This window comes from Muntiacus reevesi, chromosome 17, assembly GCF_963930625.1.
Source record: "Muntiacus reevesi chromosome 17, mMunRee1.1, whole genome shotgun sequence".
NCBI classification, from domain to species: domain Eukaryota; kingdom Metazoa; phylum Chordata; class Mammalia; order Artiodactyla; family Cervidae; genus Muntiacus; species Muntiacus reevesi.
In genome coordinates, this window is record NC_089265.1 from 22,602,821 (window position 1) to 22,618,711 (window position 15,891).

A 15,891-nucleotide genomic window follows, 5' to 3' on the forward strand; every position below is an offset into this window, starting at 1 on the left:
GGACTTCGGTCGCCCAGAATCTCGGTCCCTTTGTTCTGCGAACGGCCGGCAGTGTGTTCGGGCCGGTTAGTTTTCTCTCTCTCTTTGCTCTCCCACAGTTCAAGCTGGCAACTCACAAACGCTCCCTCCGATTGTCCTCAGGGCGCTCAGGCCCGGATCCAGCCCCAAGTAATGCCGCCCGCTCCTCTCCGTTCCGCCCCCACTTGCTGGTTGCGGATGCGGGCGTCTGGGGTACTTTTCTGCTGGGAGTTGCTTTTAGGCTCGTAATCTGTGGGTTTTATTTATTCTATCCCTCCCAGTCAGATTCAAACTCTTGAGATTCCAACACTTCCCCCCGGCCCGCCAGTGCGAGGGTTTCCCGGTGTCTGGGAACGTCCTCTATTAAGTCCCTTCCCAGGACGGATCTCAGTCCTTAGCTCTTTTGTTTCGCTTTTTATCTTTTATATTTTGTCCTACCTCCTTTCGAAGACAATGGGCTGCTTTTCTGGGCGCCTGATGACCTCAGCTAGCGATCAGAAGTTGTTTTGTGAAGTTTGCTCTGCGTTCAGTTATTTTTTTGATGAATTTCTAGGAGAGAAAGTGGTCTCTCCGTCCTACTCCTCCGCCATCTTGGCTCCTCCTCTGCTTGTGTATTTTTGAGATTAATCCTTTGTCTGTTGCTTCATTTGCTATTATTTTCTCCCAATCTGAGAGCTGTCTTTTCACCTTGCTTATAGTTTCCTTTGTTGTGCAAAAGCTTTTAAGTTTCACTAGGTCCCATTTGTTTATTTTTGCTTTTATTTCCAATATTCTGGGAGGTGGGTCATAGAGGATCCTGCTGTGGTTCATGTCAGAGAGTGTTTTGCCTATGTTCCCCTCTAGGAGTTTTATAGTTTCTGGTCTTACATTTAGATCTTTAATCCATTTTGAGTTTATTTTTGTGTATGGTGTTAGAAAGTGTTCTAGTTTCATTCTTTTACAAGTGGTTGACCAGTTTTCCCAGCACCACTTGTTAAAGAGGTTGTCTTTTTTCCATTGTATATCCTTGCCTCCTTTGTCAAAGATAATAAATTCGTGGATTTATCTCTGGGCTTTCTATTTCTATTCTGTTCCATTGATCTATATTTCTGTCTTTGTGCCAGTACCATACTGTCTTGATGACTGTGGCTTTGTAGTAGAGCCTGAAGTCAGGCAGGTTGATTCCTCCAATTCCATTCTTCTTTCTCAAGATTACTTTGGCTATTCAAGGATTTTTGTATTTCCATACAAATTGTGAAATTAATTGTTCTAGTTCTGTGAAAAATACTGTTGGTAGCTTGATAGGGATTGCATTGAATCTATAGATTGCTTTGGGTAGTATAGCCATTTTCACAATATTGATTCTTCCAATCCATGAACATGGTATGTTTCTCCATCTGTTTGTGTCCTCTTTGATTTCTTTCATCAGTGTTTTATAGTTTTCTATGTATAGGTCTATATCTATGTTTTTAATTAGAAATCTAGCATTGTATTCATACTAAGTCAAACAAATGGAATCAAAATGTCATAAATTTTTAGTTAGGCAAAAAAGTCCATAGGTTTTCTAAAATATATATATTATACATATTATATATATGTATAGAAAAGCTTTTCTATTATGCTGATAAAAGCTTGAGAAAGAATATCAAAAAAGAAAAAAAAGGAAGAGATGGAGAAATTGGAAAACAAACTAAATTAAATGGGAGCACTGAATATGAACTAGAAAAAGTGAGACAAAGCAGACAAAAGTAAAAGATCATCATATAGTCCAGTTGTTTTTAAACATGGCTGCTCATTAGAAACATCTGGAGCTTTGGAGAAAAAAAGTAATACATGGGCATTTGTATTTTCAAATTTGCCGAGGTAATTCTGATATGCATCTGGATTTTAAAAAGTGATTACAGGTTTTTCTATTAAATGGTAGTTTTGGTAGAATAGATAGAATTCTATTATTTTTCTGTTGACCAATCATGATGCAGTAGTATTAAATGAGTAATAGTTACATAATCACAATGGTAAAAGATGTTTATCTGTTTTCACAATCAATAGCCAAACCAAAAAAAAAGATAATTACATTTGCAAGCCATGATGGCAACATGATTAGCCTGACAATATAAAATAGTTACATATGATTTTGGAGGTCAAGCAGAGTGTTGTGGTAAGTAGAAGTGCAGAAATATACATGTTTTCCTTTCCACAGTCAAGTCTGTGTCTTTTGGTTGGTGCAGTTAATCCATTTATATTAAGGTAATAATTGATATGTATGATCTTATTACCATTTTCTTAATTGTTTTGGCTTTATTTCCTGTTGGTCTTTTCCTTGTCTTGTGTTTTCTGCTTAGAGAAGTTCCTTTAGCATTCATTGTAAAACGTTTAGTGGTGCTGAATTCTCTTAACTTTTGCTTGACTGGAAAGTTTTTGACTTCTCCATCTAATAAGGAGAGTCTTGCTGGGTAGAGTATTCTTGGTTGTAGTTTCTTCCCTTTCATCATTTTAAATATATCATGCCGTTCCCTTCTGGTTTGTAGAGTTTCTGTTGGGAAATCAGCTGATAACCTGATGAGAATTCCCTTGTATGTCATTTGTCATTTTTCCCTTGTTGTTTTTAATAATTTATCTTTGTCTTTAATTTTTGTCAGTTTGATTACTGTATGTCTTGGTGTGTTCCTCCTTGGGTTTATCCTGCCTGGATCTCTCTGTGCTTACTGGGCTTGGTTGACTCTTTCCTTTCCCATGTTAGCAAAGTTTTCAGATATTATCTCTTCAAATATTTTCTCAGATCCTTACTCTTTCTCCTCCTTCTGGAACCCCTATAATGTGAATGTTGGTGCATTTAATGTTGTCTCAGAGGTCTCTTAGGCTATTTTCATTTTTTTGTTTGTTTTTCTCTTTGTCTATATTCTGTCCTGTAGCAGTGATTTCCCCATTCTGTCCTCCAGGTCATTAATCTGTTCTTCTGCCTCGGTTACTCTACTGAGGATTCTTTCTAGTGTATTATTCATCTCTTTTTGTTCTTTAGTTCTTGTAGGTCTTTGGTAAACATTTCTCGCATCTTTTCCATTATTTTCGCAAGGTCCTAAATCATCTTCACTATCATTATTCTGAATTATTTTTCTGGAAGGTTGCCTATCTCCAGTTCATTTAGTTGTTTTTCCGGAGTTTGATCTTGTCCCTTCATCTGGGACATAACTTTCTGCTTTTTCATTCTGATTAACTTTCTGTAATATGGTTTTTGTTCTAGCTGCTGTGGGGTTGTGATTCTTCTTGCTTCTTCTGTCTGCCCTCTGATGGAGGAGGCTAAGAGGCTTATGTAGGCATCTGGATGAGAGGAATTGATGGTGGGAAAAACTGGGTCTTGGTCTGGTGGGCAGGATCTTTCTCAGGAAAGCTTTAATCCAGTTATCTGCTGATGGATAGGGTTGAGCTGTTTGGTCTGAGGCAAGCCAGCCCTGGGGTCTGTGGTTAACTGTGGTAGGGTTAACTGTGAACCTCAAGAGGGTTTACACCAAGGGGGACCTTCCAGGACTGATGCTGCCAGGACCTCCGTCTTTGTGGTGAACCCCGGCCAATCACACCTCCACCAGAGACCCTCCAACACTAGCAGGTGGTTTTGATTCAGTCTCCTGTGGGGTCTCTGCTTCTTTCCTCTCGGTCCTGGTGTGCACAAGATTTTGTTTGTGCCCTCCAAGACCGGAATCTCTGTTTCCTCCAGTCTTGTGGAAGTCCTATAATCAAATCCCTCTGACCTGCAAGGGCAGATTCCCTAGGGATTCCCAGTCTCTTTGTGGGATCCCTAGTCTGGAAAGCCTGATGTGGGGTTTAGAACCTTCACAACAGTGGGAAAACTTCCCTGGTATTATTGTTTTCCAGTTTGTGGGTCACCTACCCAGCAGATTTGGGATTTGATTTTATCATCATTGTGCCCCTCCTACCATCTCACTATAGCTTCTTCTTTGTCTTTGGTTGTGGGGTATCTTTTCTTGGTGAGTTCTAGCATTCTCCTGTCGATGGTTATTCAACAGCTAGTTGTGAATTTGGTGCTCTCACAGGAAGTGATGAGTACACGTCTTTCTACTCCTCCATCTTGAACGAAAGCCTGAAATCTTTGTTCTTTTAGGTTTTTCTTTCCTTTCCTTTTATTTTTCTTCCTTTTTTTTGGTTTTGTTGTTGCTAGTGGATGGGAGACGTATTCCTTAACTGAAGAATTTTGGTTAGAAAAAAATTGCTCTTTATTTAAAATTGAGAATTATTTTATTTCTTTTTGAGGTCTTGTGATTCTTCATATTAAAAAGTTATTAAAATGTAATATTATCTACTTCAGTATGTGACCTTTGGCTGTTTTTCCCACCTCCTTTTCAATCTTTGCTGTAGTTGCATGCCACTCCCTAAATATAATCTGTTTTAGTTATTTTAGTTCATTATAATCCATGGTCTCCATGTACCTTTTCATTCTCATATTTCTAGAAATTACCTGCTTATCCTTGAGGACCTAACCGAGGTGTTAATTCTCCACACATCTCTGAATTATTCTTGTCTCCATCCCTCCACAGAATTAATTCCCTCTCTTCCTTTTGTCATCATAGCCCTTTATAGGTGGCTCCAAAACAGCTAGCTATTCATCATAGACGTGTCATAGTTATGAAGAGCGGGGGCCATGTGTTACCCAGCCTTGTCGCGTCTAGGACAAGCATGAAGCGAACATTTGTTGAATTGAAATGTTCAGAACGCCATGCTTGTCATGATTGAGAAATCAACTTGCCTCATTAAATTCCTTGATCACGGTTGCCCGCACTCACTGTTGCTTGCATACCCTACTCCCACCTGTTCTATGGTGGTTGTCGGGTTGTATTAAAATGCATTTGGGAGCGTTCAGCAGAGGATCATTTTGAGGAGCTGGAGTGCAAGGGGACTGGTGTTTAGCCTTCATTGACGTTTCATGTTGAGAGTCTGCTTTGCTTCGCACCTTTCTGCAGGATCCTAACAGGAGCATCCATACCAGCAGCAGCAGCAGCAGCAGCAGTTGTAGCAGCAGCAGCAGCAGCAGCAGCAGCAGTAGCAGCAGCAGCAGCAGCAGTAGCAGCAGCAGCAGCAGCAGTAGCAGCAGCAGTAGCAGCAGCAGCAGCGCCAGTTTTTCCAAGCCTCACAAATTAATGAAGGAGCACAAGGAAAAACCTTCTAAAGACTCCAGAGAACATAAAAGTGCCTTCAAAGAACCTTCCAGGGATCACAACAAATCTTCCAAAGAATCCTCTAAGAAACCCAAAGAAAATAAACCACTGAAAGAAGAAAAAATCGTTCCTAAGATGGCCTTCAAGGAACCGAAACCCATGTCAAAAGAGCCAAAACCCGACAGTAACTTACTCACGATCACCAGTGGACAGCAAGATAAGAAGGCTCCTAGTAAAAGACCCCCCATTTCAGATTCTGAAGAACTCTCAGCCAAAAAGAGGAAAAAGAGTAGCTCAGAGGCTTTATTTAAAAGTTTTTCTAGCGCCCCGCCACTGATACTCACTTGCTCTGCTGATAAAAAACAGATAAAAGATAAATCTCATGTCAAGATGGGAAAGGTCAAAATTGAAAGTGAGACGTCAGAGAAGAAGAAATCAACTTTACCGCCATTTGATGATATTGTGGATCCCAATGATTCCGACGTGGAAGAGAATATGTCCTCTAAGTCTGATGTGAGTAGTCTGCTTGTTTTTTCTCCTTTTCCTTGTTAGTTTTTTGATAGCTTCAGGATAAAGATGGAGGAAGAAAAATGACACTTGCACCGTAAAATGGTAGCAAGAAAGGAGACACGGCCTAGAAATGAATTTCCTTGACCAATGGAAAGAAGGAAATGAAATCATTAAGGAGTCTCCAGATGTGTAGGCTATGATTTAAGTTGTTTAAGGAAAGATATATTCCATAGTATAATAACGGGTCATTTGAATAGCAGCTGAAAAATCTAGATGCTCATCAGGACTTAGTTGCTATGCTTTTCAGTGACTGGATTTAGGAAAGTAAGAAAAATGCAGTGCAACTAGAATACATCAGAAAGAAAATTTTAAAAAGAAACAAAATATTAGGGTGCAGTTACTGTGTTGACCTTTTTGTTCAATAGAATCATGTAATTTGTTTACGTAGACTAAAAATTGGTGATAGTATTTTTTTTAGTACTTTTATTGAGGCAAAATTTTTATAACAATATACTACATATTTTAAATGTGTGATTTGATACTTTTTGATGTATATGTATGTCATGAAACCAGATAATGGTATTTTGAAAATGAAATGTTTAATTTTCCCCCCCAATAATATAACTGCCCGTTTGGAAAGGGGCAGTGTATAATCTTCATTAAAAGGTTTGCTGATGGGTAGTATTGTCTTTTGTGTGTTCCTTAAAGAATATCTAGCCATCTAATAATCCCCCAAAATATTATTTGATGCTAAAACTTAAACTTACAATTACAGATTTCTTAGAGTTGGAAAGGAATTTCAGGTTATCTATTCTAACCTCCTTCCAATGTAGGAGATACTACATTTTTAGTGACAGTACTGTTAGTTATCCCTTTCTATTTCTGGAGACTGAACATTATTTACTATGAAGTTATCTCTTCCTCACTTCCCATTTTTCTCTAACTTTGGCCCTCTCCTGTTACTTATCAGTCATGATTGGTCCCACTAATCTCTTTGAGTTGTCGGTATTTCTAGACAATGGTCAGGGAAGACTTCTGGCTAAAAATCGCCGATCAGTTTAGAATACTTCTCTTTCTGTTACATAGAGAGGCTACACTAAAGTTCCTACCTCAAAGGCTGGCAAGGGCTAGGAGGCCTTAGCAGATTCTCCATTTGCACTGGTCTGGGTAGAAAGGCAGCCAGGATTAAGACATGGCATCAGATCAAGAGACCACCTCCGTCCTCCCTACACTCTGTAGAGTATTTTGAGCTCATGTCAAAATTTTAAATCAGATTAGGGGCAGAGTAGCATATAAAACACTGGAGATGGGGCAGTCTGTTCCAGTGTTTGGTAAAGGCCTTAAAGTGATCATTTGTGAAATGGAGATGAAAGCAATAGATTTCACAAGCATTTATTTTTCCTCCTTTGCTTTATTCCTCTCCTCTTAATTCACAACTTGCTCTCAATACAGAACTTTTTTGGTATGTTTGACTTTTATTTCAAGTCACTCTGAAATGCTCGTTGATGCTGTTGGGGTGTGACCAGTCTATCAAGATCGTCAAGTTTAGCAACTTTGTCGCTCCATATTCTGTCCTGTTGTAGTTCTTCTAGAGCAGAGGTTTTCCAGTTGTGGTTTGTGATTTACTAGTGAGCCATGAAATCAATTTAGCCTGTCATCACCAGCATTAAAAAAGGAAATAAGAATATATTGTAACTAGTATGGGTAAGTAATGGTTTGTGAAATTTTTATTTCAGAGACTGTGTGTGTATTTCTTACAGTAGTAGGTCATCATCAAAATTTTGAAATGCACCTTTCTTGAATATTTACTGATTTGTGAGAAGACCAAATAACATTAATAAAACACTTAAAAAAAAAATCCTTACTTATTTGGTTGCATTGAATCTTGGTTGTGGCTCTCGGGCTTCAGTAGTTGCAGCTTTCGGGCTCTAGAGCACAGTCTCAGTAGTTGCCACTTGGGCTTAGTGGCCCTGCAGGATGTGGGTTTTTAGTTTCCTGACAGGGATTGCGCCCATGTCCCCTGGATTGGAAGGCAGATCTTAACCACTACACCACCAGGGAAGTCCCCATAAAGCACTGTTGAATGAACTTTCTACATGAAGTTATCACAAATGATCTTCCTCTTTAGCTAACTCTGTGTTTCTTAGTTTTGTTTGATTCTTGCCCCCTCCCTTTCATATGTAATTTTAAAGATACAACTTTTCCTAAATTTCATGTTCAACTTGATAAATTTATCCAAAGCATTATCTTGAAAAACCTTCTGGAATGAAGAGTTAGAGTTGTAATTCCATTTGGTAGATAGGAAATTTGTAAGATGGTTCATGACATATTAGAGCCACCTATCCAGTGACTGTAATGGGGGTTTTTGTAGTAGTTTGCATATCATTACAAGGAAAGCCTCTAAAGACTTTTGGGTATTCAGTTAAATTGAGTCGCTGAATTGTGTCCGACTCTTTGCAAGCCCAAGGACTGCAATATGCCAGACTTCCCTGTCCGTCACCAACTCCCAGAGTTTGCTCAAACTCATGTCCATTCAGTTAGTGATGCCAGCCAACCATCTCATCCTCTGTCGTCCCCTTCCCCTCCTGCCTTTGATCTTTCCCAGCATCATCAGGTTCTTTTCCAATGAGTCAGTTCTTTGCATCAGGTGGCCCAAGTATTGGAGTTTCAGCTTCAGCATCGGTCCTTCCAATGAATATTCAAGACTGATTTCCTTAAGGATTGACTGGTTTGACCTCCTTGCAGTCCAAGGGACTCTCAAGAGTCTTCTCCAACAACCCAGTTAAAAGGATCAATTCTTTCATGCTCAGCTTTTTTTATGGTCCAGCTCTCACATCCATACATGACTACTGGAAAAGCCATAGCTTTAACTAGATGGACTTTTGTTGGCAAATAATTTCTCTGCTTTTTAATATCTGCCTAGGTTTGTCATAGCTATTCTTCCAAGGAACAAGCATCTTTTAATTTCACGGCTGCAGTCACCATCTGCAGTGATTTTGGAGCCCAAGGAAATAAAGTCAGTCCCTGTTTCCATTGTTTCCCCACCTATTTGCCACGAAGTGATGGAACCAGATGCTATGATCCTCGTTTTTTGAAAGTTGAGTTTTAAGCCAACCTTTTCTCTCTGCTCTTTCACTTTCATCAAGAGGCTCTTTAGTTCCTCTTTGCTTTCTGCCATAAGGGTGGTGTCATCTGGTGCTCGCTTCGGCAGCACATATACTAAAAATAGAGTGGTTTCATCTGCATATCTGAGGTTATTGATATTTCTCCCTGCAATATTGATTCCAGCTTGTGCTTCATCCAGCTTGGCATTTCACATGATGTACTCTGCATATAAGTTAAATAAGCAGGGTGACAATTTACAGCCTTGACATACTCCTTTCCCAATTTGGAACCAGTCCGTCATTCCATGTCTGGTTCTAACTTGTTCTTTGACCTGCATAAAGATTTCTCAGAAGGCAGGTTAAGGTGGTCTGGTATACCCATCTCTTTAAGAATTTTCCACAGTTCACTGAGATTCACACAGTCAAAGACTTTGGCATGGTCAATAAAGCAGAAGTAGATGTTTTTCTGGAACTCTCTTGCTTGCTTGAAATGTTCCCTTGGTATGTCTAATTTTCTTGTAGAGTTCTCTAGTCTTTTCCATTCTATTGTTTTCCTCTATTTCTATGCATTGATCACTGAGGAAGGCTTTCTTATCTCTCCTTGCTATTCTTTGGAACTCTGCGTTCAGATGGATATATCTTTCCTTTCTCCTTTGCCTTTCACTTCTCTTCTTTTCTCAGCTATTTGTAAGGCCTCCTCAGACAACCATTTTGCCTTTTTGCATTTCTTTTTCTGGGGGATGGTTTTGATCACCTCCTCCTGTACAATGTTACGAACCTCTGTCCATAGTTCTTCAGGCACTGTGTCTATCAGATCTAATCCCTTGAATCTGTCACTTCTGCTGTATAATTGAAGGGATTTGATTTAGGTCATACCTGAATGGTCTAGTGGTTTTCCCTGATTTCATCAATTAATGTCTGAGTTTTGCAATAAGGAGTTCATGATCTGAGCTACAGTCAGCTCCCAGTCTTGTTTTTGCTGACTGTAGAGAGCTTCTCCATCCTCAGCTGCAAAGAATATAATCTGATTTTGGTATTGGCCATCTGGTGATGTCCATGTGTAGAGTTGTCTCTTGTATTGTTGGAAGAGGGTGTTTGCTATGATCAGTGTGCCCTTTTGGCAAAACTCTGTTAGCCTTTGCTTCATTTTGGGGTTATTTAGGTATAAATCCAACAACTGTACTTTCTTTATTGGTTTTCTAGTAGTGCTTTTATTGTTGCTGCTATTGGTTTAATATTCTAAATATAGGTGGTAGAACAGAGAAGAATTGACTATAAGTTGTTTGAAGTAAGCCAGGGTCCAAAAGACTTTATGTGTGCAAAGGAGGATAAAAGAGGGTTGAAATTCCCTTTCTCCACTGGTTAAGGTAGCTTGTGTTTGGCCTTTCTGCTACCTGGTGACCCTTCTGTGGTTAAGACCAAAGGAACAGGAAGCAATTGTAATGGAGAGCACTAAGCTACCCCTTGGCAAGCAATTAATTGGATAGCTTGGGACAGACCCACCTTCAAGGACACCATTCCCATTTTCCTAGGTGAGCCTTCTGCATCTGAGTTAAGTAGGATCAGATGACCTGATCTGTCTGAGGACCTTTCCGGCTTCATTATTTGAACATCAGTCAGATTTATGTTCATTGGTGGAGGGCTGGGTAGAGGGTAATTTTGCACATAGCAGGCAGAGATCATGGACTTTGGGAACAGTAGAAGGACACAAAAGGAAATTGAACCAAGTATGAAGAATTGGGAAGGTCCAGGGGAAAAAGATTATTCATCTGGTATATCTGTAAAGAAAGTATCTTGTCTTGGCACAGGATAGTTAGGATTAAAAGGAAATGAAAGTGAAGTTGTTCAGTCATATCTTTGCGACCCCATGGACACCAGGCTCCTCCGTTCATGGAATTTTATAGGCAAGAGAACTGGAGTGGGTTGCCATTTCCTTCTCCAGAATTAAAAGGAAGAATTTTGTAAAAGAAGCTTTTCAATAATTAAGTTAGATTTGGGTTTTATATAAAAAATAAAAATCAATGCTGTTAAGATGGGTTAGGAAGCTTAGATTGTTGATTCATATGTTTCTTCGTTTGATTCTCTTCGTATGTTTCTTGGTTATGATTTTTATATACTTTGGTTTTTTAAAATATATATATTTACTTATTTATTTATTTGGCTGTATTGGGTCTTAGCTGCAACACGTGAGGTCTTTTGTTGCAGAGCACAGCCTCTCCATTTGTGGCATGCACTCAGAAATTTGCAGTTTGTGGGCTTAGTTGCTCTATGGCATGTAGAATCTTAGTTTCCCTACCAGAGATTGAGCTCACGTCCCCTGCATTAGAAGGTGGATTCTTAACCACTAGACCACCGGAGAAGTCCCTGATTTTTGTATACTTTGTGTGTGAGTACTCAGAGAAAAAAGAAGTGCATCCTTGGTTTATATGCCTGTATGATTTTTGAGGAACCATTTATTTGTTTATGTGCATGTGGGTGGGGAGGTAGTAATCAAGTAATTAGGAGTCTGCACTCTGGTGTCAGACAGGCTGTTTTTGTTGTTGTTGTTGTTGTTTTAATCAGCTTTTTATTTTGTATTGGAGTATAGCCAATTAACAGTGTTGTGATAGTTTTGGGTAGACAGTAAAGGGACTCAAGCCATATATGCACATGTATCCATTCTCCCCCAAACTCCTCTCCCCTCTAGGCTGTCACATAACATTGAGCAGAGTTCCCTGTGCCATACAGTAGGTCCTTGTTGGTTATTCATTTTAAACATAGGGGTGTGTACACATCCATCCCAAACTCCCTAACTATCCCTCTCCCCTGTTCTTCCCCTCTGGCAACTGTGAATTTGTTCTCTAAATCTGTGAGTCAGATTAGCTGTGTTTTGATTCCCAGCTCCACCAGTAATTTGGGCAAATAATTTGACCTTCTGTATTTCTAATTTTCTTTTCTTTTTTTGTGATAGAGATCTTGCCTTTACTTTTCAGGATTATTGTGAAAATAGTCAATTTAAGTAAAGCACTTAACACACTAACCAAAAAAATGTTATGAGCTATTGTTCCATGATTTGGCTTCTGTCAGTCCTTATTACCTATAGCTTTGAAGAAGATTTTTTTATATTCAGAAATACTTTAGAATTCTAGTGTACTTTTTCAAGTGTGGGTTAAATGTTTTAAAGGGGAAAAAGCACTTGAAATATATGTCACTTTGCCCTGGATTTTGCATTGAGGAGGTATATGGCCTTGATAGTGATGTGCATGTGTAATATGGTAACTGGAAACATACAGGACAGGGAATCTCAGTATCAAATCAGAAGTTAAGCCAAAGTTACCCAGGATCTTTTTAGCTTTTAATTAAATGAAATGAAGGGCTAGGGCTTACTTAGTACTGCATTGGTAGGCACTTGGTAGATTTTTTTTATTGCTATTACTAAAAAGAAGACATCCTAAGAAACAATTATATTTGGCTTACTATTAATATGACTGAAAGAGTAATTTTATTTTATTTTATTTTTGAAAGAGTAATTTTAAAATAGGATCTGAAATTCCTGAAATGCTTCTCATTTTATAAAGAAACCTAATATTGTCACATGAAAGTTCATCAATAATTTTCCTTTATGGAATTTGGGAGGTGGAAGCTGGGAGGGTGGGGAGGGAGGCAGAAGGACTGTTTTTATAGTGGGTGAGCATTTAGCAAAGACCAAAAACATGATAAGGGCCTGTTTTTGTCGTGTGTATAAATGTCAGCATTAAAAATATTTTGCATTTAAGAACTTAGGTAATTCCATTAGAGTAAAGCTGTTCTTGGTTGAAGAATTCACCTTTTTGTAGCCGTAATGGTCACTTGTGGCAAGTGATTGTTCTTACTAGTAACTGACACTTTAGCAGCAAGAAAGAGTAAGAATCTGAGTGTATCTGGGTCAACTAAAAGTTTGTAATTCTGTTTTTCATTAACCTGTTGAAACGTTAATTTAGAATAAAAACAAATCCTTTAACTGTAGTTCCCTAGTTTTTCTTTTTCATGTAACTCTGCTTCTGAAGGGAAGTTTGTTGAGTTGATGCTGTTTTGTGATAGGAGGAAGTTTGGTATTCATAGCAGAAAAGGGGGAAAAACAGTAAAAGAAAATCAAAATAACCATTTATGATCAGAGTCAGTTATGGTAGTAATTTCCTTATCATTGCCTTCACTTTTTTTTTAAATCTTGCTTTGTAGAGATTTAATCATAATTTAAAAGTACAGAAGTTAAAAGTTTTCATTATGTTTCCTTGTAAATGGGCAGACTACATTTCCTTGTAAATGGGCAGACTACATTTGGCAGTGTGAGAAATGAAATTTTAATCATATCTTGATAGTTTGGCTTACCAGAGTGTTTTCTTAGATAAAATCTTGACAAAGAACAATGAAATCTCATCAGATGGAGTGGGTTTTCCCGAGGGTGGTTGGTGGTTCAGATACAGAGTAAAGACTTCAAACCAGCTTAGCAGAAAGTTTCTTTGGAAAGAGAAAAAGGAAGGAGAAGGAAAAAGAAACTCTCCTCCCTGCACCCCCCCCCCACCCCCGCTTTTGTGGTGCCTCATTTCCTCTGGCCCCGCCCTGGCCCCTGCCCCGCTTACGCTGTCTGGAGCTGGCAGTAAATGTCCTGCTGCTGAAGCGTTGGCCTCAGGTTTTTATGTGATGGAACGTTGTGGCAGTCAGAGAAGAAGGTCTTTATTGTGCTTTCAAAGTGGCTTTTTAATGACTTGTAATTCCAGCACATGCAAGAGCTGTAAAGTCTGTAAGGATGGTGAGTGAGCAGCTGGAGAGGCCATTCATTAAAGGGCTGCCCTGACCTTCTGGGGAGGGGGGTGCTCTCTTGTTCTGGACTCCTATTCTCTGCATATTATAACTGGAAGTAAACAGTACCTGAAGGCCTGTACTTCTCCTCTGTAGATGTAGCCCTGGGGTGGCACATTCTTTATCATCATTGGCAGAAAGGGAACTTTGTTGGGTGCCAGGAGACATCGCACCTGACCTGTTTCCTAATGCTTGGTTGGTTGTTGTCTGTTGTCTGTGCTCAATGTGATCAGATGGAGGAGGCGCAGCCTAGCCAGTCCACTGGTCCTTTGTTTAGCCACATTCCTCATTTATTCCAAAAAGGATTTGAAACAATTAAACCGGAAATATTTAATAAAACAAAAAACTAAGAGGCTCTTTCTCTTCCTTGTTTGGGTGCTGTACCATGCCCGAATGGTTTTTCAGTTTTTAAGTTAAATTGTTCCTTAGAAGCCCTTAGGTAGCTGAGGGTCTTGAACAGACAGGGGGCCCTATCATTGAAGAGTTGGTTGTCATCAAGAATTGCCAACACTCACCATATTCACTTGGTTGTATTGAATTTTCTCTCTCCCAGTAAATTTCTTGAGCCTCTTTCAAGGAAGCTGCTTTGCCTATTCAATGCATTCTTGTTTCTTACCCTAGGGCCCGTGATTTTTATGTCATTGTCCCATCTGTCATCTAGACACAAAGTCAAGGATGTGACTCAATGTGGTATTTGCACAACTAGCTTCACCATGTCATCAGGATGCCTGATATTTGTAGCTAAACTTTCCTTCAGTGCTTTCTATGTGCCAGTCACCCATCTAAGAACTTCACTTGTTTTAACTCATTTAACTCTCAAAACAACTCTATGAAAGACTCATTATTCCCATCTTATAGATGGGGAAACTGAGACTCAAAGATTAAGAAACTTGCCCAACATTGCCATGTTTAAAGTAGAACCAGAATTGATCCTACTTGGTAGAGAATGCACTCAAGAGGAGTTCAGGGGTGAAGCAAATCTTGCTGTTCCAGGAATTCATATTGTGATTACAGAGATGTGCTTCATGAAACGCATTATTGCTGTGAAAGTCTTTTGTGTTTATTTGTGTGTTGGCCAACTCTGTGTGGCATGGGTGATCTTAGTTCTCCAATCGGGGATCAAAACCCCTGCCTCCTGCCGTGAATCTTAACCACTGGACCACAATGGAAGTCTCATGTGTGTGTGTGTGTGTGTGTGTGTGTGTGTGTGTGTGTTTTGGTGAAAGCCTTTGATACCGTATTTCTTATTCCATTTATGAGTCCTGTTTCTCTGACCTACCCATTTGTTTGGGCTCTACCAACAGCCTTCAGGAGGTGGCAGGTTGTCTTCATTGGTGGGTTTGGCATGTACAGTCAGAACTGAGGGATGTGCAGTGAAACATCCAGGGACCTCTCACTTCATACACATATTCACTTAAAATAAAACCAACCCTCATAGTTCTGAATTTTAACATTGCTGTAATGCATCATCAGCACTGGTTCCCAGCTCTCAGAAATCTCCCCACCTTACTTCTGTGTGAGAATTTATGTTTAACAGAACTGAGCTGTAATTTTGAGCTTTCCCAGAAGGTGCCACCAAATAACAAATGCTGTCCTCCAGTTTGAAGATTCTTTTTGAATCTTCTAGTTCCATTTTGTAACTTCATGTTATAATCCCTCTAAGGTATTCAAAACATCGACTGGGCTTTCTTTGAATTAGGAGACAAGATAATGCAGTGGATTTAGGTAGAGGGTGGTTTTCTTTTGGTGTCTATGTAATTATTTAACCAAGTTTGAGAAATTGTTCTCAGTGGGTAACAATTTATGACTGTAAACTTTCAAGGCAGTGTCAAGGTCCACAAAGAAAAATTACCCCTAAGAGGCTTCTTTAGGTCACTAAAGGTGACCGCACAGTGAGATGTTCCCAGATAAAGTCAAAGATCCTTCTATTAGGTGAAAGAAAATGGAAAAGCATTTACTGAAGTGTGTGGAGACAACAGGCTTTGCCTTTGAATTCCGAAGACGTGGGGGGTGGGGATGGGAGGGCCTCGGGATAGGGAGAAATTGTCAGAGTCGGTGACACAGAGAAAAGGAAATTTCCTTGACTTGCTTGGTCATGGGAAGAAAATATATGTATGGGGTCCTCAGATGTTACTTAAGTAAATAAGTAAAGTAATTACTAGAGTGCCCTGGTTTAGGACCTCAGTGTTTAGAATCACAGGACTGTTTTTGGAAAATAAAATTGTTGACCCTTGCTTTATTTTCTGACTCTTCTTCTGTTTTTGCTTTAAATATGATAAAATCATCATGTCCCC

At 39.3% G+C, this 15,891-nt stretch overlaps 1 protein-coding gene across 3 annotated transcripts in view; it reads left to right on the forward strand.

Moving 5' to 3' along the window:
* The window catches only part of MLLT3 (MLLT3 super elongation complex subunit), a 285,614-nt gene that overhangs the window by 209,224 nt on the left and 60,499 nt on the right, over nucleotides 1-15,891 (forward strand). For all 3 annotated transcript variants that reach the window (XM_065908251.1, XM_065908252.1, XM_065908250.1), the window contains exon 5: nucleotides 4,971-5,678. In XM_065908251.1, the coding sequence (XP_065764323.1) occupies nucleotides 4,971-5,678 (708 nt within the window). The remainder of the gene's footprint in view (nucleotides 1-4,970; nucleotides 5,679-15,891) is intronic.